Genomic DNA, 25,609 nt, shown 5'->3' with positions numbered 1-25,609 from the left:
TTTGAAATGTAGAGGGATAGATTTTTTAAATTGATTATTTTTGTGAGTACATCATTGCTTTTGTTAAGTTTTTCATTATAAAAGCTGTTTAACAATATGTCTGAAAATTTGGCAGGTAGAGTGAGTAAAAAAATAACTCAGAATTATGCCACTTTACCACATCTAACCGAAGAATTTGTCACCATTTTTTATAATACATACAATTCTAATAATATGTGTTTAATATAACTATACTCATACTACACATACAGTTTTACATTTTGATTTTTCTTCAAATTGGGTGATTTTTCATATTATTACATAATCTTACTATGACTGTAATTTTAAAATCTTCCTAATTTATTTAATTTTTTTAAATTAGAAATTAAACAATTTAGGAATATGTATTTTGCGGCTTTTATTTATCTATTAAAAAAATCTGATCTTTAGAAAGCTAAAGTTACTTAATTTAAGTCAGTTCCTATGTCTGACAGGTCATTTTTTCCCCTAGATTTTTGAAGTATACGCATACCAAACAGGCTTTCAAGTCAGAGGAGGTAAGTCAGATTATCCTCTGAATATATAACTTAACACTGGATAAGCTATCTTAGCACTTAATTTCCCTGAGCTGTATATGTTTACTAGAATGTAAGCACTTGAGGGCAGGTACTGTTTAACTCATTTTTCACATGCCTTGTGTTACCTTGTACATAGAAAGTAGTAAGGTAATTTTTTTTTATTAATTAAATTTATTTATTTTCAGCATAACAGTATTCATTATTTTTGCACCACACCCAGTGCTCCATGCAATCTGTGCCCTCTATAATACCCACCACCTGGTACCCCAACCTCCCACCCCCCCACCACTTCATTCCCCTCAGATTGTTTTTCAGAGTCCATAGTCTCTCATGGTTCACTCGTAAGGTAATTTTTTTAATGAAAATAAATGTTGCCCATTAGACTTAACATTAAAATTTTAGATGTGAATTATAACTTGACACTGTGACTATAACTTGTTCGTTTTGTGTGAAATTTAGATTAATAATTTTCATAAATACTTGAGTGTATAACTGAATCTCATATAATCAGCTAAAATTTAGTTAAGACATCAGTCTTCTTTTTGTTCAGATCACAAGGTGGCAGAAGTGCCAAGTTTCTTTTTTGAAGCTGCTTAATTTTTCGGGCACTCTCAAGTGTCCTTCCATTTTTACTGAGGAAGAAAAATAGGAATCCAAAAAAGATAAGACTCATCCAGATAGCTTTTGCAACTTGAAACCTTATGTTTATTGTCAAAACATAACTAAAGGTAATGTTTCAAATTTTGTTAGGGTTTTCATGGAGCATTGATTTTCAGATCTTATTGAGAGCATAAAAATAAACCAAAACCAGACCACTGTTGAGGTGACTAATCAAGGAATGTTTATGCCACTTTAACAGTAGATACTAGTTCAAACTGCATGTTTTCTAGAGAAACCAGTGAAGCCCTGGAAATAATCTGTCTAATGCTATTAAAGAGATGGCCATGCAATATAATTTCCAGTTTTATACAAATAGAAAATGAGAATATTAAGAAAGTTTTTTTAAAAATTGCTTCTAACGCTACCACTGTACTGTAGCATTAGGCATTCTTCAGCGTTCTTTTTTCCCTTTTTTTTCTGTGCAGTTAATGAGTATGTAATCTTTTTTCCAAATTTTTATAACATGAGAAATGATACATCATTTCACCTAACAATATTTTGAATAAACTGTGTGACAAAACTCTGGGTACAGGAATTACCAAGTAATAGTAGTCTAAAGAACAAAGCAAGCATTTCTTCCTCCTAAAATGTAATGGATAGTGAATTTATGACTTTTATTAGCAAAAAGCCTGCAAGTATTTATCATCTAATTTGTCCTGGCACTAGGTGGTAAAACTGTGTCTGGGTTTTTTCTTTGTCTTTGTCAGATCTTAGAGAAATAAAACATTATCAGTTTGCCTAGAAGGAGAAAAGAAAATTATTTCTAGTCCTTAGCATTTTATTTCTATCAGGTAAAGAAATGAGTTTTAAAATTTAGTATGATAAAGTATGGTCATTATCCTGATTACATTTGGCCAGCCAGAGAATATAAAGTCCTTAAAATAGTTAATTATAATTACTTTGAGTAGATATTCTCCATCTAAATAGCCATACTTCATGAGGACTGACTTTTTAAGATGTTGATTTTCTGGACTTACTTGTTTTTGAAAACAGAAGCAGGTACAGGTGAAAATTGTAACCAGCAGCATAACACAGAATTGATGTAAATCTTTAGTGGGATCTTCTCCTTGTGTTTTCCATTCCTGTATAACTAAGCCAGTTGTCCTAAGTAACGTCGGCAACACCTGACACCTGACTGCTGGAGGCCCAGCAAATGTTAATTCTATCTTGGGAGCTCATGCCAAAGCCAGTTAATATCAGACATCTTCCCCTTCACATTTTGCCATGTTTTCATCTTAATTTCCAAAGCATAAAAGCAGTTTGTTCCAGTTGTTTTCTTAAAATGTTCTCTAACCCTAATTCATTTATTAGAAAATTGAAAGATAACTTTAGTGTTTCTATGTCTTGTTTTGTTTTAAAGACAAAAGGACAAGATATTTTTCAGAGAAGTATACTTGGGCACATCCTTCCAGAAGCAATGGTTTGTTACTTAGAAAATTATGAGCCTGAAAAGTTTTCTGAGATTTTTCTAGGAGAATTTGATACTCCAGAAGCAATCTGGAGCAGTGAAATGAGGTAAATAGCCCATTGACTGCATTTTATACTCAGAATCTGTGCATCTTGCCATCTGGTTTGACTTCTGTTAAAAGAACTGTTTTAACTAGCTACATGATCTAAGCTACAGTAGTCATTGGTGCCAAATCAGGGACGAGTTTGATAAGACTGGGCTGTAAGCTTTTTTCTGTTCTAACATGATTTGACAAAGTTACTGTTACCTTAATAGAGCTTTATATAAGGGTAGAGCCTATTAACCACTGGTGATTCTTAAACCAGTTTATAGAACTGGTAGAATTTTAGGCAGTATGTATGAGGCATATATGGAGATAAAATCAAGACATACCTCCTTGGTATTTGGAAATAGAATTGTACTCCACTCATTAAAAACTATGCCTATGTCGAATGGATCGCACCAAAGATAACCCCAAATCATTATAGAATGAGGCCCCCTAGTCAGCTTATTTTGACCTTAATGTGGAAGTTAGCATTCCTAAAGAATGTCCTGTAGGGGGAAAAGAAAAAGTAGAGGCACAGAAACAGTTGTCAGCATCCAGACAGGCTGTGGAAAAGAGTTTACACTTTGTAGATCAAATGTCAAGGCCACTCAGTCCTCTTAGCTAGATGGCAGTTGATCTTCTGAGTCAGTTATGCATTCCCTTGGCTAACTTCACACTTACGGTGCCACTTGCTCTTTATCATTTGGCTTAGGTTGACCTGTGGACTTGGCATGTGCTAGGCACCAACTTGAATATGTTCTGTATGACAGTCCTGTTTTTCGCTGGGAACAAATGAATAGGAATATGAAAAGTCTTACAACAGTTTTTCTTTCTAATATTTTTCTCCTCTGATTGGTTAATATGAGTCCCTTTCTAAAAGATACAGCTGTCTGTGTACTAATCACATCACGTTTTTGCTGAACTGAAGGTCAGAGCCCAGATTGTTAACTAAAATAAATACCATGTAGTGGATTTCTTTGGGGTGCTGGGAAACTTAGTCCCCTGGTTATGCCCTCATGCCTTGTGTATGCAGATGCCATACCATTTGACCTTCTAATGACTGATTTTTGAAAGGACTGGGAATATCAGCCTTTTGTTCTATAGTTGTGTTTATAGATAAGTACTACAAATAAGTTTGTATCAATTGAGGATTTTTACACAATAACTTTAGAATGCCTTCAGTAACGTATTTTGAACACTTAATTTTAGGCCAATAATTGAATTATTCTAAAGAAGATCCATGTTATTATTGTGCATGATTACCTGTCTTAACCTTTTTTTTTTCCCCACTGAAATAATCCCTCATAATGCTTGGAGATTTTTGTAATTGCAGGCGCCTCATGATAGAGAAGATTGCTGCCCATCTTGCTGATTTCACACCACGTCTTCAGAGTAACACAAGAGCACTTTATCAGTATTGTCCCATCCCAGTAATCAACTATCCACAACTAGAAAATGAACTATTTTGTAATATTTATTACCTCAAACAACTTTGTGATACACTCCGATTTCCTGATTGGCCCATTAAAGATCCAGTAAGTCAGTAGATTATTTTGTGCCTTCTCAAACTGTAAAAATAGCCTCTAATCACTTCTGGATATTTTTTCTTCCTCTTGTAAGGATTATAGCTTCCTTAAGTGTTCCCCCTTCCTTAAGCACTATGCATCTCTGAGTATAGTTCAATATATTTGGGTAAATCTCAAACTGAAAGATAACTTTTTGAGAAATTATTAAGAACTTTACAATCTATCTTTTTGACAAATATAAACATAATTTCATATATATAAGAAATCATATACTGTAATGGCTTGGTGGAAACTTGTCTTTATAGCATACTGAGTAAGCTCACAGATATTAGAGTTAGGCAGTCTGGGATTGAGTCTCAGTTGGGCCATTAATAGGTCTGTTTAACATTGCTTGATTCTTCTAGGCCTCAGTTAGGGTAATAGTACTACTATTACTAATAGCAACTATCTCATGTGGTTGGGCAAATTGAGAACTCATATTAAAAAATAGCATAATTCCTGGCACACATAGGAGGTACTAAGTGAGACCTGCTGATTTATACAGCACTGCCTTTAGGAACTCTCCAACTTGAGCCCCTCAATATCTACTGGAAGCCTGGAATGAAGCCTGGGTGCCCATGTTGGTTTGTTACTGTAGCAGAGGTTATGCCATCATCCTTACCAACAAAAGATTTCAGAACAATTCTGTTTATACCAGTAGACACTGCCTCTTTACAGTACTGCGACCAGATGAAGACAGGTGTCTCTGCCACTTGGTCTAGATTCAGCATGAAGTAATAGAGGAGTATGGGTTTTTTAGGGGGACCTAGGATTGAATCCAGTTCCATTGCTTCTAAAGTGAGAAACATTGAGCTATAGCTCAGAATCTGAATGGTTTTTTAACGTATTATTGAAATTTTATAAAAGAATTTAGTCTGCTACAGTGCTACAGTCTGTAAAGCACCTAGCTCCTTGGCATAGAGACATGCATAAATACTAGCTTTCTTCTTCTGACCTACTATCCAGACTCCCTTGTTTTTACTATCCCTTAGATTTGTTTGAATGCCAGCTTACAGGGAATTACATGAGATCACCTGGAGAAGCATGCCACCATAGACTGCTTTCTTTCTTACTGCAGTGTCTCATCTACTAGTTTCAAATTTTTCTGTACTTCCTGAACTTTTAACAATTAAAAATAAAGACCTAAAAATTGGCAGAGAATAAATATTTCACATAAGAGGGTTGTCTGGGTCTACTCAGTCGGGAAAGTGTCCAACTCTTGATTTTGGCTCAGGTCATGATCTCAGGGTTGTGGGATCAAGCCCTGCATCAGGTTCTGTGCTAGTTGTGGATCTAGCTTAAGATTCCCTCTCTCCTTCTCCTTCTGCCTCTCCACCCCCTCTAAAAAACAATCACATAAGATAAAGAGAGGGATGTAGCCCTATAGCAGATACCTTGCTGTTTAACAGTGCCAAGAAGGTGATTTTGATTATTTGTATTTCAATAATTATAGTAATTGGATAGCCTAGAAATGTCAGTTTAAATATATATATAGCACAAGAATTCTGTAACTTAAAAATTACGTTCAGAAATAGTTTTACTTTAAGAGATACAAATTTTAATCCTCTGTCTTTAAGGTTAAGCTTCTAAAAGATACACTTGATGCCTGGAAGAAGGAAGTAGAAAAGAAGCCACCTACAATGTCAATAGATGATGCTTATGAAGTGCTTAATCTCCCTCAAGGACAGGGGCCGTGAGTTATTTTCAGTATTTCAGTAGTAACTTTCTGCCTTGTCTTAGGATATTAATATCGAAGATGAAATTCTTAAACCAACAACTTCTAAATTTTTTTGCTTATATGGTATACACACCTATGGGAATAGCCATATGGAACTGTATCCATATGATTATCATTTACTGCACATTTATTAGCAGAATTAACACTTCTCTGTCCTTGCTGGTAAGCCTTCGCTGTCTATTAATTGAAGTAATTGTTGCAAAACACCTGGCACTATACCTGACACATGGTGGATACTCAGATACTCATCTTTGCCTTTCCTCTTACAGTTTGTGTTATACATGAGAAAGAGACTTGGTAACAGTATGTTTAGGTCACTAAGTGACAGATGTGTAAGAATGCAGGTTTACTTCACTAATTTATTAGAGATGATTTTGTAGTAGAATATATAACATTAGAGAAAAATGGTTTATAGGACATTTTCTCAAGTATAGACTGAATTTGTGTATTTTTGGCAAGGCTGATAGTTAAAATTACTTAATATTACAGAGTTTGAAGTGTCATTTTGAAAAATTGGTTTGAAAAAACATACTTTAATTTTTCAAATACAGTTTTGTAATTTGAAGTGATTGATAACTTTCCATAGGTAACATTGAGGTTTTATCTTTTAGATGTAAAGTTAGCATAGAGAATATTCTTTCTTGACTCTTGCTGGGTTTAATTTGATGCCTAATTTATGATCATATACAATAAAAGTAAGGTTCTTACAGTATTCTTTTAAATAATGATACAAAATTTTTTCTTGCACCTTACTCTTAAAAAAATAATTTTGCTGTTTAACAGGCATGATGAGAGCAAGATTAGAAAAGCTTACTTCAGACTTGCACAAAAGTACCACCCTGATAAGAATCCAGAAGGGAGGGTATGTACTGCCTTTGGAGTTGGGACTTTTGGATTGACTTTCTTTGGCTCTATTATTATGGTAGATGGACAAAAGATATACTTACTCCCTCTGCTCGTATCTGCCTCATAATATAATGCCCAGTGTATGGTAAATTAACTTTTAGCCCACATGCTCATGGTTTCTGCATAAATGGTCCTCTGTCAGTTTACCAAAAGGACTGCCCTTATGACTCATAACTTCTGGATATTTTCTCCCATCTGAGAATTAATGCTAATGGACAGTTGTATAAATAATTGAACATCAGAAGTGTGGATGAACTTAATTCACTTGTAGGTGATGTTATTGCCATACGAATTGCTGTCATTTTTTCTAATGACACCTGAAAAAGTAGAAAATTTGGATCAGACTTGAAGTTAACAGGTGTCAGCATTTCCTGATCCTCCCTCTTCCAGCTTCTTACTAAAATATCAAGAAAGATTCATAAAAGATGAAATCACACAGTAACTTCTGTAACTAAGACTGGTAGTTTATTGCTAGAAACTTGGAGTAATTTTCACTGATTTCAAGGTTAATACTTTTTTTATTAGAGATAGTATTCCTAATTGGGAAGACTTGGTATTGAAAAGATAATGCTTTTATATATTTGAGACTTTTTGATCAAAAACTAGGAATTTTTTGAGAAATGGATAGCAGTGCAGATTCATCTGGGAGAGAAAAAAATCAAAGTAGGAAGAAATTTTTGAAATCAGTGTTAAATTTCTAGACTTAACCAACCAGATGTTAAAATACTCTGTAAAGCTATAATAATAAAACAACATGACCCTGACACAAGAATCAACATGTAGATCAAGGAACATAATACAGTGTTGGAACAGTTTAAGAGAATGGATTTAGGAGTCAGACCTGAGTGAAAGTCTTAGCCCATCACCAGTTGGCTTTGTGCTCTTAGACAAGTTATTTGACATTATCTAAAAAATGAGGATATAACTGTACATACCTCATGTGGCTGTTTGGAGGCTTTAAATGAGATAATGTTTGTAAAGCATATTCAGTACAGTGCCTGCTGTAGTACTCATTAAATAGTATCTCTTCTATTATAACTGTCTTTACAATAGCTTAGAAACTGTCTTTAATGTGTATGAACTCAATGTGGGTATAAACCCAGTGAAGAATTTTTTTAGTAATGGTATTAAGATCAATAAAATCTATTTGGGGGCGGGGAGAGAGAAAATTTCACCTTCCAAGTATACCAGCTAAATTACAATTGGAATGAGTTCCTTAATGTAAAAAAAAAAAAAAAAAACAAAATAATAACTAAAGAAGTTGCTGGTAAAATACAAACCAGCTGTGTTCTGTTGAAGTTGTGGTTTGAGATGTTCCAAACTAAAAGTTAATTATTTTTGGTCATATTACAGGATATGTTTGAAAAAGTAAATAAAGCATATGAATTTTTATGTACCAAATCAGCAAAAATAGTGGATGGACCAGATCCAGAGAATATAATTTTAATTCTGAAAACACAGAGTATCCTCTTCAACCGTCATAAGGAAGGTAAGGCATATGTTAATCTCAAATTTTAGTTTACCTTCCATTTAACTCTACAAGGTTACTTGTTTCTGTAGCATATTTCAATAGATTTAGAGTTATTATTGCAAAAGATTCTTAGAATTGCATTTCAGATATAGTGAAAGAGTAGTTTTCTGTCAGAAGGCCCAAAATGTTGTTTGCATTATACTTTCTACTTCCTGCCTATGTTTTTCAATATTTTACATTTTCAGCAAATTTTCATTTTTCTTTCCTGAAGGACATTTGTATTCTGTGGAGGTACTTGGGTAGTTTTTTGTGTTTAGCCATTAAGCAGCAAACATTAAAGGAGATCTGTAATGGATCTGGAATTTAAGGATCATTTCATGTTGTTTTTAAATCACAAATCACAAGTAAAAGACTGTGCCTGTTATAACTTTAAAAGCTTCTAAAGGCTGGTCTGGTCTTTAAAACACAACAGAAACTTTTCACATGATCATATGCTTCTCTAATACCTCTCATTTCCTTTATGATCCTGGGGCCCCCGGTGACTCAGTTAAGGGTCTGCCTTCAACTCAGGTCATGATCCCAGAGCCCTGGGATCAAGCCCTGCATGGGGCTCCCTGCCCAGTGGGAAACCTGCTTCTCCTTCTCCCTCTACCACTGCCCTTGCTCATGTTCTGTCTTTCTCTCTCTCTCTCAGTCAAATAAATCAAAATAAATAAATAAATAAATAAATAAATAAAACACAAAAACCCTCTCTGATCCTGTGGGACAGTTTGAAAAACACTGTTTTAAAAGAAATAGGTATGATTTCAGAATACAGGGTTATTGGGAATTTCCGGCATGTTTGCGGGGTCATTTGCAATAACAATAGCGTCTACAAAGCCAGGAGTATGTTGTAAACTTGAAAGGCTTTGTTAGAAATGGGAAGTTAAGTTCAAGACAGCAGTTATTTTTTGGCTTGGGAAATGAATGGCTTGAAGTGCTGTGTGGGAGACCCATTTGCTCTGTAGGATGATTTTAGGAGAGAAGGAAGGGAGGACAGTAGGGATTTGACATAAGCAGGACTGTTGGGTAATTGAAGAAAAAAAGTGGGCTTGCAGTTTTACTATTGGAGGGGACAGCATGGGGATCTAGCAATTTGAGAGCAGTGATTAATTGATTTACTTTTGCATGAGTTGAACAGAACACATTTAGCTATATCACATTTACCACTAATAAGAATGAGTTTAAAGAAGTCGTTTTCAAACCATTGGTTGTGTTTTAATGGCTAACAGCTATATAAGAGTGGTAGTTGTGGCTTACCATTGGTTTGTTATCAAGGTCATAATGTTTTTTCAGGCTGTGTATCCCACTTACCCAAAGGGGATTTATACCTAATTAATTCTGATGTGGGATCCTGATTTGTCTGTGCTGTCTGTGATCAAGTGAAAAGTTACAAAATCCCATGGACAACGTAGAAAGTAGATATTTTGTGAAGGATCAAACCACTACATACTTAAGTTCAGTAAATGTATCAGAAAATACTCTCTTTTTGGTGGAAGCATTTTGGAGAAATGAGCCAAGTAAGTGTACTAGAAAAAGAAAGATCCAAGAGATTTATACCATTTTAATTTCTTTTTATGAACTAGAATTAGGAGACATTTAAAATGTCAAATGTTTTATCATTTTCTTTAAGGGAACATAACTAAAAATAGTGTTAGAATTAACTTAAAACCATAATAGTCAGTTTTTGTTTTGTTTGCCATTTTTCCAACACTAACCATTGATTATTTCAGATTTACAGCCTTATAAATATGCAGGATACCCCATGCTAATTAGGACTATAACAATGGAAACTTCAGATGACCTCCTTTTCTCAAAAGAATCACCACTGTTGCCTGCTGCTACAGAGCTGGCTTTCCATACTGTCAACTGCTCAGCCCTCAATGCTGAAGAGCTCAGAAGGGAGAATGGAATTGAGGTAATGTGGAATGTTCTCCGTGCTTCACTTCAAGCTCGTTCAGGCACATTGTATGACTTTTGTCAATAGAGAATTCACCAAGTATAAGTGAAATTGATATAATTTCTTTTAATTTATTCCAGCAAATAACATGCTATAGTCTCCATATTCTAGTGTCAAAATTAAAAATAGAATGGAGCCTTATTTCATAATATGAATGGGAGAGTATTGGATTCAAGATTGGTAAACTTGCAGCTTATAAATTAGCTTATTGGGAATGTTTAAAAAGAAACTTATGGTAATCTTTTGTTTATTTAATAAATGTTAATTAAGCAAAACACCTTTATTTACCAAGTATCTAACATGAAAAGATTTTTAATATTTTATTCCTATAAGAAAAGGCTTTTCTGGCTTCAAGTCCAAATATAGAATTAATGGCTGATCTTCTCTTTTTCCAGGTGTTACAGGAGGCTTTTAGTCGCTGTGTGGCTGTCTTGAATCGTTCTAGTAAACCAAGTGACATGTCAGTACAGGTGAGGCTAACATGTATGGTTCTGTGAAAGTTATACTTGACTAGTAGTAGTTCAGACTTGAATATCTATGAGGATCACTTGGAGGGCTCATGAAAATGTGGTTGGCTAACCTCCACTCGCCCTGCTGCCCACTGTTTCTGATTCAGTGGTTCTGGGGTGGAGGGCTGAGAATACGCTTCTCTAACAAATTCCCAAATGATGCTGATGCTGTTGATCTCTATATCATGCTTTAAGAAGTACTGCACTAAATTACTTGTGATCTAGTGGCTTAATTTTTTTTTTCTTAGAGAATAATATAATGAAGCTTTCTGTCTCCATCACCCAGTTTCACACATTTGTCATTTTGCCATTCTTGTTTCCTTTATCATCTGCCCCCTTCCCTAACTTTCTTATTTATCTCTGTCCATCATCCCTTGTACATTTTTTCTAGTTGTGTTGAGAAATAATTGGCATGTATCATTGTATAAATTTAGGGCATTATAGCTTGATGCTTTGATTTACATATATTGTGAAAAGATTACCACAGGTTCAGCTAACATTCATTGTCTTATACAGATTCAATAATCCACTCCCATTATAGTTTTTTTTTTTTTTTAACGGTTTATTTATTTATTTGACAGACAGAGCACAAACAGGGGGAGTGGCAAGGAGAGGGAGAAGCAGGCTTTCCACTGAGCAGGGGCCCAATGCAGGGCTTGATCCCAAGACCCTGGGATCATGACCTGAGCAGAAGGCAAGCACTTAACTGACTGAGGCACCCATATGCTCCCCCCACTGCTGTAGTGTTTTAATTGGTTTATTTTCTTTCTGTTAAGTTTATAATTGAATGATAGAAAAATCCATCAGGAATTCATTGAGATTATTGTAGAATGCATCTTTTTATGTGATCCTTTTTTAATGCCAGCAGATTTTAGGATTTAAAACAATCAAGTTCAAGCCTTTTAGTTTCATCCTGTATTTTGAAGTGCAGTGTATACATAGAATTGTAATTCTGCAATGTTAATAGGTTGGACAAAAATACCTTAATCCAGAGTTGACAAACAGTTTTTATAAAGGGCCAAAGAGTAAACATTTCAAACTTTCAGGCTATAGATACAGTCTCTGTTGCATATTTTTGTGGTTTTTCTTTGCAGCCCTTTAAAGATGTAAAAATCATTCATTGCTCCCAGCCATGCAAAAATAGGCCACAGTCATTTTGGCCTATGCACTGCATGGCCATTGGCTGCCAACCCTGCATCTGTAGGAAATCATAATCATAACCAGGAATACTGGCAATTCAACAGAGATGTTCTTTTTTTTTTTTTAAAGATTTTATTTATTTATTTGACAGGCAGAGATGACAAGTAGGCAGGGGTGGGGGTGTGGGGGGAGAAGCGGACTCCCCACTGAGCAGAGAGCCTGATGCAGGGCTCAGTTCCAGGACCCTGAGATCATGACCTGAGCCCAAGGCTGAGCCACCCAGGTGCCCCAGAAATGTTCTTTTCAATTTTGAAGTGTCATATGTACTATTAAAACATTATTCATGAATCTTTGCTGATTTGATTTCTGCTGTCTTAAATAAGGAATGCACATGTAACTCTCTTGTTTTGTTGTGTGCAGGTGTGTGGACACATAAGCAAATGCTATAGCGTGGCCGCTCAGTTTGAAGAATGCCGAGAAAAGATCACAGAAATGCCGGGCATCATCAAGGATCTCTGTCGGGTGCTATATTTTGGCAAGGTACAGCTCATTTTTAATGCTTTCTGGATGCAGTAAGCAATGGGTGTTCTTGTCAAGTAAGTAGCCAGTTCCCAATTTATAAATAAGCTGTTTTTCCCAAAATCATTTTATGTGCATTAGTTGGATCTCTAAAATCATTTTCACAGAGCCCTTGCTGTAAATGAACAAAAAGACCTTTTGTTCTTAACAGTGGTCTATAAGGAATAAAACTAAAGTGATACTTGTATAGTGAAGTGGGTCTCATCTGAACATTTGAAGAGAGGCAGAGAAGAAATGAGAGACTAGAGTAAATAGATGTAGTGCAAGTAAAGGACCATGTGAAACCTGAAATAGTCAGTAGCTGCCTGGTGAGAAAGGCTCTGTGGAGCTGAGAACTTAGCACTTCCTCCTAATCCAGTCGTGCTGAGGGCAGCTGGCTGGGGTAGATGAAGTGGTGACTGGGAAGGGGAGAGAGATTTCTTAGATAACCAGAGAGAATGAGTTGTTTTGGAGTAGAACAGAATTGGGGTGCTGATCCTGGCCTGAGGTATCTAGAAATAAGGAATCTGATGAAAATCTCTCAACTATATTTACACAATGTCCTTAGAAGTATTTAATAAGAATAAAAACTCTGACATAAGGAAGCAAATCCACAGACCTGTGCTGAAGATACTGCTGATACACTTAGGATCCTAGCGTGTGAGTTGCTGTTAATGCCTTATCACTACTTTTAAAAATTAAAGATATGAAAAATGAAAAAAAACTGAGTTCCCAAGACTTTAAACACTAGCTTCAAAGATAATTCTGTGTCTTGTCACAGGATCACTTTAAATTTTAGGCTTTAAAGGATATTGGATTCAGATTTAAGTTGGAATTGAAAATAGAATAGGAGGTAAACATCTTGCACAGTAAGATAGCTACCTTGACATAAATTCACAGCCAGTTTCTCTTGGGAGTTTTTTAAACCCTGTAATTTCATTATTCTTTCTTTCTTTGTTTTAAAGATTTTATTTATTTGACAGAGAGAGACAGCGAGAGAGGGAACACAAACAGGGGGAATGGGAGAAGAAGAAGCAGGCCTCCCACAGAGCAAGGAGCCTGATGCGGGACCCTGGGATCATAACCTAAGCCGAATGCAGATGCTTAGCAACTGAGCCACCCAGGCGCTGCTAATTTTATTATTATTATTCTCACAGAGTATTCCGCGGGTTGCTGCTCTTGGAGTAGAATGTGTCAGTTCTTTTGCTGTGGATTTCTGGCTTCAGACACACCTATTTCAGGCTGGGATTTTGTGGCATCTGCTTGGTTATCTGTTTAATTATGACTACACACTAGAAGAGAGTGGCATTCAGAAAAGTGAGGAAACAAACCAACAGGTAACTTTCACACTGCTCTTATCTTGAATTTGAACCCATACCATAGGTTAATGCCGAATTAATGCAAAGCAGAGTTCCATCTATTCAGAGCCCCAGTCATAAACTGTTTTCTAGATAACTTAAGCTTATTGCTCTTTAAGCCCCAGAACTTTTTATCTTAACCACTTGTGCTAGAAGGATACGATGGTGGGAATTTGCAGTAGCATATAGAGAATGTAATAGTCTTTTCTTGATTACTTAGAATGACCTTTATGATTGCAAAATTATGGTTGTGTAACACAGGGAAATATAACAGTAATATTGGGCTGTTGGGGCTAGTCACCCATAGATACTTTAGTACTTAACTGATTTTCTTGAATGTTTTTTCCTGTCTCTCCTTGTTTAGTCACTGTCATTCATTATTCCTGTCGTTTATGTGTTTCTCTAACAGGCAAGTCTGCCTGCCTATCCCCTACTCCCCACACTACCCCCAAATGTGCTTCCAGTTATCTACAAGATACTGTATTGACTATAAATGAGTATACAGATTCTGATTTCCTTTTGTGTAAATGAAAGAGTAAGCTCTAATGCATAAGCTCTTATATCAGTGTTGGGGACTTGCTTTTGCTCCTTAAATGTGTCCCAAATAGTTTTGTTTTGTTTTTTTCCTTATGGTTTTGATTCCATAAAGGTACCATGTTACTTATGTAATATAACAGATCTACTTCAATGTCTTAATTTTTTTTTATAACAGGAAGTAGCCAACAGCCTTGCTAAACTAAGTGTCCGTGCCCTAAGTCGCCTTGGAGGATATCTGCCTGAAGAACAGGCGACCCCAGAAAATCCAACCATAAGAAAAAGTTTAGCTGGCATGCTGACACCCTATGTTGCTAGAAAACTTGCTGTGGTTAGTGCTACAGAGGTACGTTGCTTCAGAATAGCCTGGGTTTTGATGACTGTTCCAAGATCATTTAAATAGTAGAATAACACAACAATGTTGATTGCTCTAGGAAACCTAAAAATTGAGAATGATCATGTTTGTTCTTTCATTCAAGAAATTCAGTTTATTGTGGATTGATCCTGATAATATCAGGTCTGCAAGCCTACTCTTTCTGCAGGGGAAAATTAACTTTGTTTTTCGGCTCTGGAGCCTACCATAATTCTTAGCAGCCTTGTGTCACAAGGGGACAGGAAAAGAGAACAAGCTTGGAAATGGTATTTCACAATGGGCAGAGAAGTGGGAGTTAGGAGACTCTTGAGTCTATTTATGGCTGTTTCTTCTCTTCCTTTCTTTTTTTTTTTTTTTCCACCTAAGATTTTTATTTATTTATTCAAGAGAATAAATAGGGAGAGACAGGAGAGACAGAGCATGAGTACCAGGTAGGGAGAAGCGGACACCCCATTGAGCACAGAGCTTGATGCAGGGACCCCAGTCATGACTTGAGCTGAAGATAGACGCTTAACCGACTGAGCCACCCAGGCACCCCCATTTTTGGCTGTTTCTTACAGTCTCTAACTTAGACACAGAGTTGAAATCCTAAAAGCTAACACACATACATGCATTCATGACAAAAATCAAGCGTGACTTTGACAGCTCTACCAACCTCTTCGGCCTCTTCTGTGAGGATCATTGAGAAACAATCTAAGAATGTGGCACTGAAGAATTAAACTATAAAAATCCATTCATTTGAATACTATGAAGCCCTAAATTGTAAAGGTATGTTTAAAGACATTAAAAGATGTTTAAAGTATTTTAAGTGAAAAGGCTAAAAATCCCATTTTTGGTATTAAAAAGTGGATGGATGGATCTGTACTAATATGGTAACTGTAGTTACCCTTGAATGAAAGAATTCTAGGCTATTTTTATGTTTTCTCTTATGATTATGCAGTCCTTTTGTAAGGGAAGAAGTCCTCAGTGTCCCAGATATAAAGTACTCTTAGAATTTTTAAATATTTGTTTTTAATTCAGTCTGACTCTTTTTTTGGTGTAGGCCATTGCTTTTCAGTGTCCCCTGGGCAAGAGGTGAAGAGCTTTAGATGCCACTCTTAATCTTTGTACGTTTTCTGAGTTTTGTGTTCAGCAGCATGATGTATTTTACTGGGGAGACATTCTTTCCAGAAATACTGGCAGGTTGTTGATAAACTACGGGGGGTGGGGGGGAAGCATTTCAGAATCTTGGTCTGAACACCATTTGGATTTTTCAGAATGCTTATTTTAAACCACAATTCTCGAAGTTTTACAATTCTTCTAAGACTTTTTTTTTTTTTTTAAGATTTTATTTATTTGTCAGAGAGCAAGAACACAAGCAGGGGAAGTTGTAGGGAGAGGCAGAGGAAGAAGCAGGCTCCCTGCTGAGCAAGGAGCCTGATGTGTGGCTTGATCCCAAGACTCTGGGATCATGACCAGAGCCGAAGGCAGACACTTAACCAACTGAGCCATCCAGGGGTCCTTCCTAAGAATGTATTCTTTAGTCATTTTAGTTAACTAATAGTTAACATTTTTAAAACAAGTTAGATGGTTTTGTCTAAGACAAAGGTATTAACCCAGTGACTTCCTGCTAGCATAGAGCTTTGTAAATGTAAAATGTACAGAAATTTGTATTAAAACATTTGAAGAGTTAGATGTCTATTCACTTTTAATTGCAGAGGACCAGATAGACAAAGGGAAAGCGCTGTGGATGGCTAAGCAGAAGCTATGCTTTCAGAATTGCTTAATGCAGCCTTGGGTTTGGCCAAGAAAATCGAAAGTGACTCTGCCCATAAATTTTGCTAACCTTCATAGCAGCGTGCTTCAGAAAGATTTAGATTTTGTTTTCAGATATGTTTATATAAAGGTAGTATAGAATGATTCTTTCTAAGCCTATGTTTACTAAGAGTTTATTAAATGTTTCAGCACAAACTCTCTCTCATATTTTTCACTGTAGCAGAGCAAATGTTAAGGATGTGAAGTCACACAGAATCCCAGTTTTCCTCCACTTAACGGCTGGTTGTGTGACTTGGGACAAATCATTAGATTGCTCTTAGCTTTGATTTTTCTCAGCTGCAAAATGGATAATATCAACAAACTTGTTAGAACTATTGAGGCCCATTATACTTAAGGCACTTACTACAGGGCTTGGCATGTCATCAGCAGTTTCAGTAAATGCTAACTTGCACTATTTTTTTTCTGTTAAAAAATAGTAATATTCTGTGTCCTAGATTCTGAAGATGCTCAACAGCAACACCGAGAGCCCTTATTTGATATGGAATAATTGTACAAGAGCAGAACTACTTGAGTTTCTTGAATCCCAACAAGAAAACATGATTAAAAAGGTATGTTATTGTTTCATAAACTTCTGGGGTTACTTGGTCTCAAAAAATATTCTCTGGAAACATAATTCAGTATTGACAAGACAGAAACATACTGTTTCTCCATTTGGTGTTAGGCCTACAGGTTTTTGCCACCTAATGGGTGGCCCATGTAAGAACGGCAGTCTTGTACTAAATCATGAATTTGTGTTTGTTGTTGTCCCGTTTACATGTAAACATCTTTTAATGTCTTTAAACATACCTTTACATGTCCCATTTACATGTCCCGTTTACATGTACATGAACAGCTACATGTAAACAACTCCAAAAACACTGTTGCAGTTGTTGTCTTCTTTTGCCAGTACATCAAAGTTGCTTTCTGGTATCAGAATCAAACTGTTTCTCCTGTCTTGCCACCTTCTGGTGGAGAATCTCTGAAGCTGTGAAAAACAAAAAACAACAACAAAATAACCAAGATAGTCCTGTGGCCAAAGATAAGGCCTGCTTAGTCCATACACTGGATGGTTGAGACTTAATGGTTTAGCAGACAGTTATGTTTATGGGCTTAGATTTTATTAAACAATAAAGACCAATGTTATGTCCTGAATTATTCAAGATTTTTTTTTTAAAGATTTTATTTATTTATTTGACAGAGAGAGATCACAAGTAGGCAGAGAGGCAGGCAGAGAGAGAGAGGAGGAAGCAGGCTCCCTGCTGAGCAGAGAGCCCGATGCGGGACTCGATCCCAGGACCCTGAGATCATGACCTGAGCCGAAGGCAGTGGCTTAACCCACTGAGGCACCCAGGTGTCCCTCAAGATTTTTTTTTAAACTCATTTCATGATAGAACTCTACAGATCAAAGTTTTGAGAATTGCGGAGCTGGAGAGAACAGGTCTCACATTCTTATACATCTCTTCTTCTGCCAGAAGAAACATAATAGCATCTTCTCTTTGTTTAACACTTTACAGTTTATTGTATACTTTTACATATCATTTCAGTCCAACTTAAATTTTGTGTAATTTCCACCTAAATCTACATTGGTGCTGTTTTTCTGCCATTCCTCTTTTCTGTCTTTTTCCTTTTCCTTAAATGGATACACTTCCCAGTGTAGCAACCTCTGTTTTACCATGTCTTCTTTCTTTTTTTTCTTCAGAGACTCTATTTTCTAGCACTTCCATTCAGTGTATTACTTCTCTTTTTTTCACTTATTTTTTACTATTTTTTAATTTTAATTTTTTTTAAATTAACATATAATGTATTATTAGCCCCAGGGATATAGGTCTGTGAATCGCCAGGTTTATACACTTCACAGCACTCACCATAACACATACCAGTGTATTAATTTTTAAAGGCCAGTCCAGATGTGTTCACTTCTTTGCTCCATCACCCTAGAGCTGACCAGGCCAGATGTCTGCTGAGTAGAGTGAGAAGAACCAAGTGTCATACTAGCTTTATAAACATTAGCTCTAAGACACCTCGTTGTGATCTTTTGAAATTTTAGAATGAGTTATAATATTAACCTTTGGACTAAAAAATAACTCATGCCTATTCAAGAGTTAATATTATTAGTTGTAAACATTAATACTGCATTGAGTGCTTTGATGTGTGTCCCACCACAGTTTCCCTCTAGAAAAAAATGGAACTTCCAGGCTATTTATCTGTTAAATTATTAAATTGACTATGGTTAGATTTATAAATCAGACACTGGTGATTCTGATTTACATCTAACAGTCTGTTTTCTTTTTTAAAAAGGGTGATTGTGACAAAACTTATGGATCAGAATTTGTCTATAGTGATCACGCCAAAGAACTTATTGTAGGGGAGATTTTTGTTAGGGTGTATAATGAAGTCCCTACTTTCCAACTAGAGGTAAGCTCTCTACTTCGCATTTTGTCTGATACCCTCAGTCTTTTTTTTTATTGAAAGCTGCTAGTTTATTCACACTAAATAAGTTGAAATAATACATGTTCTTTGCCAAGTGTGTTACACTCACCTGGGTATGTGATGTGGTTACCATTAGTAATTTGTAAACCTTTATTTTGCTTGTTGAAGAATTTATTTTGTGGATTCATGAAAATAAGTATTCCTTGCCCGACTGTTTTTTATATTTTATGGATGATGCTACCTAACTGTGTCATGTGCATATACCTTTGACTTACTAGTCTCTCCTGGAAGTGCAAGGTCATTTACACATTGACTATATCATGTAGAATATCAGACCACCAGACAGAAATACTTCTCTGGCCAATTATTAGAGGAAAATAAGAAGATACCAGTGGAAAGCAAAGAGATTTTTTTAGAAAATGATTGAGGTCAAACCATGTCATTTCTTTTGATGATCCCTAATCACTTTCAGAAGCAAACGAGGAGCTTTTTTATCTTCAAGTGCTTGGTGGTCATGTAGGAATTTTTTGTTGTAGTTTTTTCCTTGGAGGGAGTGGCAAGGAGGATTTGGTGGTTGGTTGGTCTATAAGAAGGGAAGAAGTGAGGCTTTGGTTTGTTTTTTGTTTTTTTGTGTTTTAAAATGTATTTATTTGAGAGAGAGCACAAGCAGGGAGAGTGTCAGGCTCCCCACTGAGCAGAGAGCCCAACACGGGGTTGGATCCCAGGACCCTGGGATCATGACCCAAACCAAAGGCAATGCTTAACCAATTGAGCCACCCAGGTGTCCCACTGGGGCTTTGTTTTCAAGTTTGCACTTGGGAAAAAGGAATCTACTAAACCATAATGTATATTATGGTTTATCACAGAATAGTATGTATAAATAGCTGTAAGGCAGAGTGAGTTCATTGATTTGTGAAGTTCTTTGAAAACTGTCCTTCAAATTTATATTCTATTTTTTTAAAATATAAAAATATAACCAAATTGTGGAAGTTACATACGGTACTATCAATTACTTTGATTTGTAAAAGGAAGAGATATACTAATTCAGAATTGGTATACTAAGGTCCTAATGGGACTATATCAGATCTCTAATGTATTGGGACAAAAGGAGTTGAGAAATGCTTTCTAATGCAACTGGGTTTTACTTCTTCCGCCCCCAAATCCATAAGTGTTCATGTATATGTATAATTTAATCGTTCCATACCCTGAAGATTTTTGGGAGGAAGGGAGTGGCTGTTGCTGTGGAGTCTCATAGTTATTTCTGAGGGCACACATGTTTGTAAATATTTCTCCACTCGACTTAGGTCCCAAAAGCATTTGCTGCAAGTCTTTTGGATTATATAGGCTCCCAGGCTCAGTACCTCCACACATTCATGGCTATCACACATGCTGCAAAAGTGGAGTCAGAGCAACATGGAGACCGCTTGCCAAGAGTGGAAATGGCTTTGGAAGCTCTGAGAAATGTCATAAAATATAATCCAGGTGTGTGACTATACCCTTGATCAGTAAGATCCTTATAATAGCAGAGCCCTAAACATTCCAGTTCTTGATTTTATCAGAGAAACTTAAGGAAAACAGTATACTTGGTTATAATGTTTTACTTGATATAATGTAACAAGAATTAAGCTAATAATATTTTTACCTATAAACAGTGGAGTGGAAGGAGGGGAGATGAAGGCATCATGTATAGAATTCATATCTCTAAGAGAAAAATTAGTCTCGATGAGTTGAAAAGACAGAATAACTTGATAATATAAAATTTCATATTGATGACATAAGTTGACCTATAAGTACTTAAATTAAATTGATTTATTAGGTGATCTGATCTGTCTCTTCTGGTATCTAACACAATGCTGTGTATAGATAGGCTCTTATATTTTTGAGAAACTACTTGAAGGTTTTGGTGTATAAAAATTGAAATTAAAAAAGTGAGTTTTCATTCTTACACAGCCTTAAGAGGATATTTCCAAAAATGTTACCACTCTTGCCTGACAATAGGGAGACACATGAGTGAAAACTTGAAAGCTTCTTCTAATTCTAACTTTGATAACAATATGGTGTATAGAACCTAAAACAATATAGATTCAGTTTAAGTAACTTGAGGACCCCAAATCCTTTTTGTTAGCATTTATCATTAACTCTCAATTACTCTTTTGCTTTTTCCACATATATTACAGTAGTATAGTGGTTTGAAAATAAATTTAAAAGCAGTCTATTTATAGAACATTTTCAGACTCCTTTAAATTGAGGAGTCTTAGTGAATTATCTTCTGAAGTCTTAAAAAACTACAGATTATACTATATATTCCACTAACATAGTAAAAGGAAAAATACACTGCACAGAACCTTAATGTTTAATATTTTTATTCAATTAACATAATGATAGTAAGTATATGGGATTGGGGTTTGAGGTGTGTAGGAATGGAAACAGTATTCAGTTTTATGTATTTTCACAAGGAGCCCTTTGTATATCCATACAGTTGTTTGTAATGTAGTCCTCAACTGACAGAGTTCTAATTCAGTTTATATTAAAAGCAAATGATGTCACACTCTGCCAAACTGTAATTAGGCTGAGGGGGTAGGTCTAATGTCTAAAGGTAAAGAGTAGAATTATCATTATCTTACACACTTATTTTTTAAATTGCATTTGCATTGTGTATTTGAGATTTGAGATGTTTGGTTTTAGTTTGAAGGCTGGGGATATGGATGCAAATGAAAACAAACCTAAGAAATGTTATCTTACTTTTTGCCTCTTAAGATTTACTGCTGTTTAGAAGGTACTCCATTTATTCCATGTCACAAATGTTGAGAAAGTGTTGTCAGAGACTTAGAATCAATAGTAAACAACAGTGTAGATCAGTTTTCTGAAGGTACTTAGAACATCTCTTAGAAATAAAAGATAAACCTCTTATTCTTATTCCTTAGGCTCTGAAAGTGAATGCATTGGGCACTTTAAGTTAATATTTTCTCTTCTCCGTGTCCATGGAGCGGGTCAAGTGCAGCAGTTGGCGTTAGAGGTAAAGGAATTTTGTATTAAAGCATGCTGTCTCTCCTACCACTACAGTATGTGCTTTAGGCCTTGAGAACCACTATCTGAAGTTGAGTGGAAGTTTGCATATATTTTCTTTTCTTTTCTTTTTTTTCTTATTTTGTCTGTTAAGCCAAGTAAATGTGTTCTCAAAATTTAAATTAGTATACTCATTTTGAAGAACAGTGTTTCACGATGTTGTTCCGGGTGGTTCCCTGGGTGGTCATTGTCTGCCATGCATCAGAACTTGGGATGCATTATATAGTGTCATGCAATGTGTGTTAAGTTAAGGAATGGGCTTTACTGGGGAAGCTTGGAAGCCAGAGATGACAGGAACAGTGGGCAGGATTTCCCTGATCTCTCAGTGTCCCTAGAGACCAGGGCCTACTGCTGGCCACGCACTGTACATTTGTGTTCAGAGGACTCACTTACCCCCTTCCCTTCAGTTACTGTCCTTTTTTAGTACAAAATTAGATTAGTACAAAAGCAGCCTCTTCACTGAGGGTTACAGACAACTGGGCTGTACGATGTTTACAGGAGCTGTCTAAGAAGGTCAGAATCTTTGGGCTTTAATGGTCCAAGAAAAGTTGGAAGTCCCTTTTTTAGGAGAATGAAAGCACTTGTCCCATGGGAAACTGGGTGCAGCCTTTTCCTCTGGGAGAAGCAGGAGGTCTCTGGCTACAGGGGTCTCATTGTCTAGGTAATCCAGAGTAGGCTCCCAAGATCATTTTTCACATGATCCTGCTAATTGTAACATACACGATTTATTGTAAAGAACACCAAATTAAACCCTGCAGCAACAGGTTTGTGAGCAGTTTATGAATTAGTTGCATAACATGTTCTTAGGTTGCGTTTTGGTTGAAAAGATTTTTAATAAAATAATAAAAATTACTTTTAATAAAATAATAATAAAATAATTTAAAAAGCTTATTAACAAGCATGCTCTTTTAATTGGAAAGTGTGTTTCTCTACTTAATTCCTCCATATCCTTATAACTTTTTAAATGAACATCATTAAATCTGTCATGTTGGTTTGAGATGCTGACCATGTGTTTCAAGTGACATTGATCTTCTAGATGTATACTATAAAAGTTAGACTTGAGAGGTCATCTTCTTTGAAAGAAAAACATGCCTGTTCCTTTATAACAGATAGAAAGATAAACTAAATCTCTTGTGCTGGGCACTGAAGACATTTCCTGTCTCCCTCTAAAAGCAAAAAGAAAGGTCCAGTAGTGAGGATCATTATCTTCCTAACCACTCCCCACCCCAGTTCTGTGATTGAAATACATAGTATGGAGCATGAGCAGTATGGGATTGAAGGCATCTTTATAACCTCGAGATTGTGACTTGTTTCTAAAATATTTTTTAGATAATTACATTTAATCCTTATCTCTAAATTAATGGGAAGTTAATATATATACACACCATATACATGAGCATAAATGTTTTTTAATTATTTTTATTATTTCACAAAAGATCAAAGTAATAAAAGCAATCTTTTAAAATTAAACTGTTAAAAGTTATTTTCTCTTCCAAACATTTTTTTACACTTTGGAAAGCTTCAAACTTTTTTGGGTCTGACTAATTGGACTTAATTTTATTTAGGAGCAAAATTATTTCCCAATATCTTAATATCTTGTTGATTTAATTTTCAGGTTGTGAATATAGTGACATCTAACCAAGATTGTGTGAACAATATTGCTGAATCAATGGTTTTGTCCAATTTATTGGCTCTTCTGCATTCATTACCATCAAGTATGTATATTTCATGAATGGGAATTTTGGAAACCATAGCATGGCCAACCTATAGAGGGAGCAGTCACATAGCAAATAGAAAACCTCTAACAAAACATGATATCCATATTTACTTTAGAATCTCTTAAGTAGTATTTGTTATATTGAGTTGTCTTAAATATGTTTTACATCAGTAAATAAAACTATTTTGTATTTATCATTTCAAAAGTTGAAAGTTAGAGGTAAGAGAGGTCCAAAAGCAAAGGAAAATAACCTAGGTTTTTCAGTTTATTAGTTTTCTGAGTATGGTATGCACTGAGTAATTGAGAATTGACCCATGGTTTATAAAGAAACCTCATTGCTCTTAGATGATAGGAAAAAATGCTTTAAGATAAAAATTACCTTGGGCGCCTGGGTGGCTCAGTGGGTTAAGCCGCTGCCTTCGGCTCGGGTCATGATCTCAGGGTCCTGGGATCGAGTCCCGCATCGGGCTCTATGCTCAGCAGGGAGCCTGCTTCCTCCTCTCTCTCTCTGCCTACTTGTGATCTCTCTCTGTCAAATAAATAAATAAAATCTTTAAAAAAAAAAAAAAGATAAAAATTACCTTGTTTTCAACTTACAGTTCAATTCTGCATTTTTTGTCCTTTACGGATTTGATGCAGATAGAGATTATTACCACCAAAGTGAGATCAGTTTTTAAAAATACACCTGTCTTATTTCTTGAATACAGCCTGCACTGATACAGGCTTCTTTTTAACTATGCAGTTGTCTAACACAGTCGTGTGTGTTCGTGTCAGAATTAACCTTGAGATTGCTTTTCAAAGGCAACTAGTATAATTCCAGCTTCACCACTGACTGTCAGAATACATTACTTACTTGGGTTTGCCAGCCCCTTGGAAGCCACGTTGCTCTTGGCTTACACCTATCTACCTCCTTGAGAATGAGAGCCTTTCTCTTTCATTTTATGCCTTAGTGCCTTGCACACAGTAGTGCTTCAGTGACTAGAATGGAGTTGAATTTCCATTGAATGATGTTGTTTTCTTTAATAAAGAACATTTGAAATAGTTCTCTAAAATGACAGCTTTTGAAAGTCATTTGCAGATTACTTGTGTCATACCTACAACCTTAGTTGGTTTTTCTTCTTTATCGGTTTTCAGTGGCTTTGTGAGGCTTTAAACAATGCGAAATCACAATGACTTATGAAGTAAAGAATGTTGCAAATTCATAGTTTGAGAACTATAGTCCAGTCAGTATTTTAAGCTTACAGGTGAAGTAGTTGACATCTAGACAGCTCAGCCTACTCTGCTGTCATTAATATGTTAGACTAAATCACCTGTCTTCCCGCTGGTTGCTAAGGAATATTAAATCCATAAAATATTTAACCTTCCTAGTATCCCCTCCAAAGACTTACTGTTCTCCTCTGAAACTGTTTCAGCAGTGGTGCATTTTCACTAAAGTGTTGTCGCTTCTCTTAGGATTTTGAATGTGTGTTCTTCTGTATGTGAGCAGAGCCCAGCCCAGGGAGCAGCCTTTGTTGTTGCTTCACTGTCAGCTTAATGCTTGGCAGCCTCCACCCTTATTGCCAGCTCTTGCCCCTTTAGTCCCCTGTCTGTCATTGCTGTTTGACTCTGGAAGAGTTAAAGTCCAATAGCCAAATATACTTTGATGGCAGGCGATGAGAGATATATAGGCTGTGTCTAGAAGGATACTGTCATGTCTTAGATTGCAGCAGTGTCTTGCAATTGCTGCTTCCTACTCACTTCT

General features: G+C 35.9%; 1 protein-coding gene across 3 annotated transcripts in view; it reads left to right on the top strand.

Annotated features, from left to right (window-relative positions):
* The window catches only part of DNAJC13 (DnaJ heat shock protein family (Hsp40) member C13), a 125,470-nt gene that overhangs the window by 80,567 nt on the left and 19,294 nt on the right, over positions 1 to 25,609 (top strand). For all 3 annotated transcript variants that reach the window (XM_082719091.1, XM_082719090.1, XM_082719092.1), the window contains 16 exons: positions 491 to 536; positions 2,578 to 2,732; positions 4,044 to 4,245; positions 5,853 to 5,968; positions 6,797 to 6,875; positions 8,273 to 8,408; positions 10,163 to 10,347; positions 10,785 to 10,859; positions 12,459 to 12,578; positions 13,754 to 13,933; positions 14,667 to 14,834; positions 17,111 to 17,224; positions 18,954 to 19,070; positions 20,390 to 20,567; positions 22,010 to 22,101; positions 23,767 to 23,866. In XM_082719091.1, coding sequence (XP_082575217.1) covers positions 491 to 536; positions 2,578 to 2,732; positions 4,044 to 4,245; positions 5,853 to 5,968; positions 6,797 to 6,875; positions 8,273 to 8,408; positions 10,163 to 10,347; positions 10,785 to 10,859; positions 12,459 to 12,578; positions 13,754 to 13,933; positions 14,667 to 14,834; positions 17,111 to 17,224; positions 18,954 to 19,070; positions 20,390 to 20,567; positions 22,010 to 22,101; positions 23,767 to 23,866 — 2,063 coding nt within the window. The remainder of the gene's footprint in view (positions 1 to 490; positions 537 to 2,577; positions 2,733 to 4,043; positions 4,246 to 5,852; positions 5,969 to 6,796; positions 6,876 to 8,272; positions 8,409 to 10,162; positions 10,348 to 10,784; positions 10,860 to 12,458; positions 12,579 to 13,753; positions 13,934 to 14,666; positions 14,835 to 17,110; positions 17,225 to 18,953; positions 19,071 to 20,389; positions 20,568 to 22,009; positions 22,102 to 23,766; positions 23,867 to 25,609) is intronic.

This window comes from Mustela nivalis, assembly GCF_964662115.1.
Source record: "Mustela nivalis genome assembly, chromosome: 1".
In the NCBI taxonomy this organism is placed as follows: domain Eukaryota; kingdom Metazoa; phylum Chordata; class Mammalia; order Carnivora; family Mustelidae; genus Mustela; species Mustela nivalis.
The sequence above is the reverse complement of the archived record's forward strand: the minus strand, read 5'-3'. Positions and strand labels throughout refer to the sequence as shown.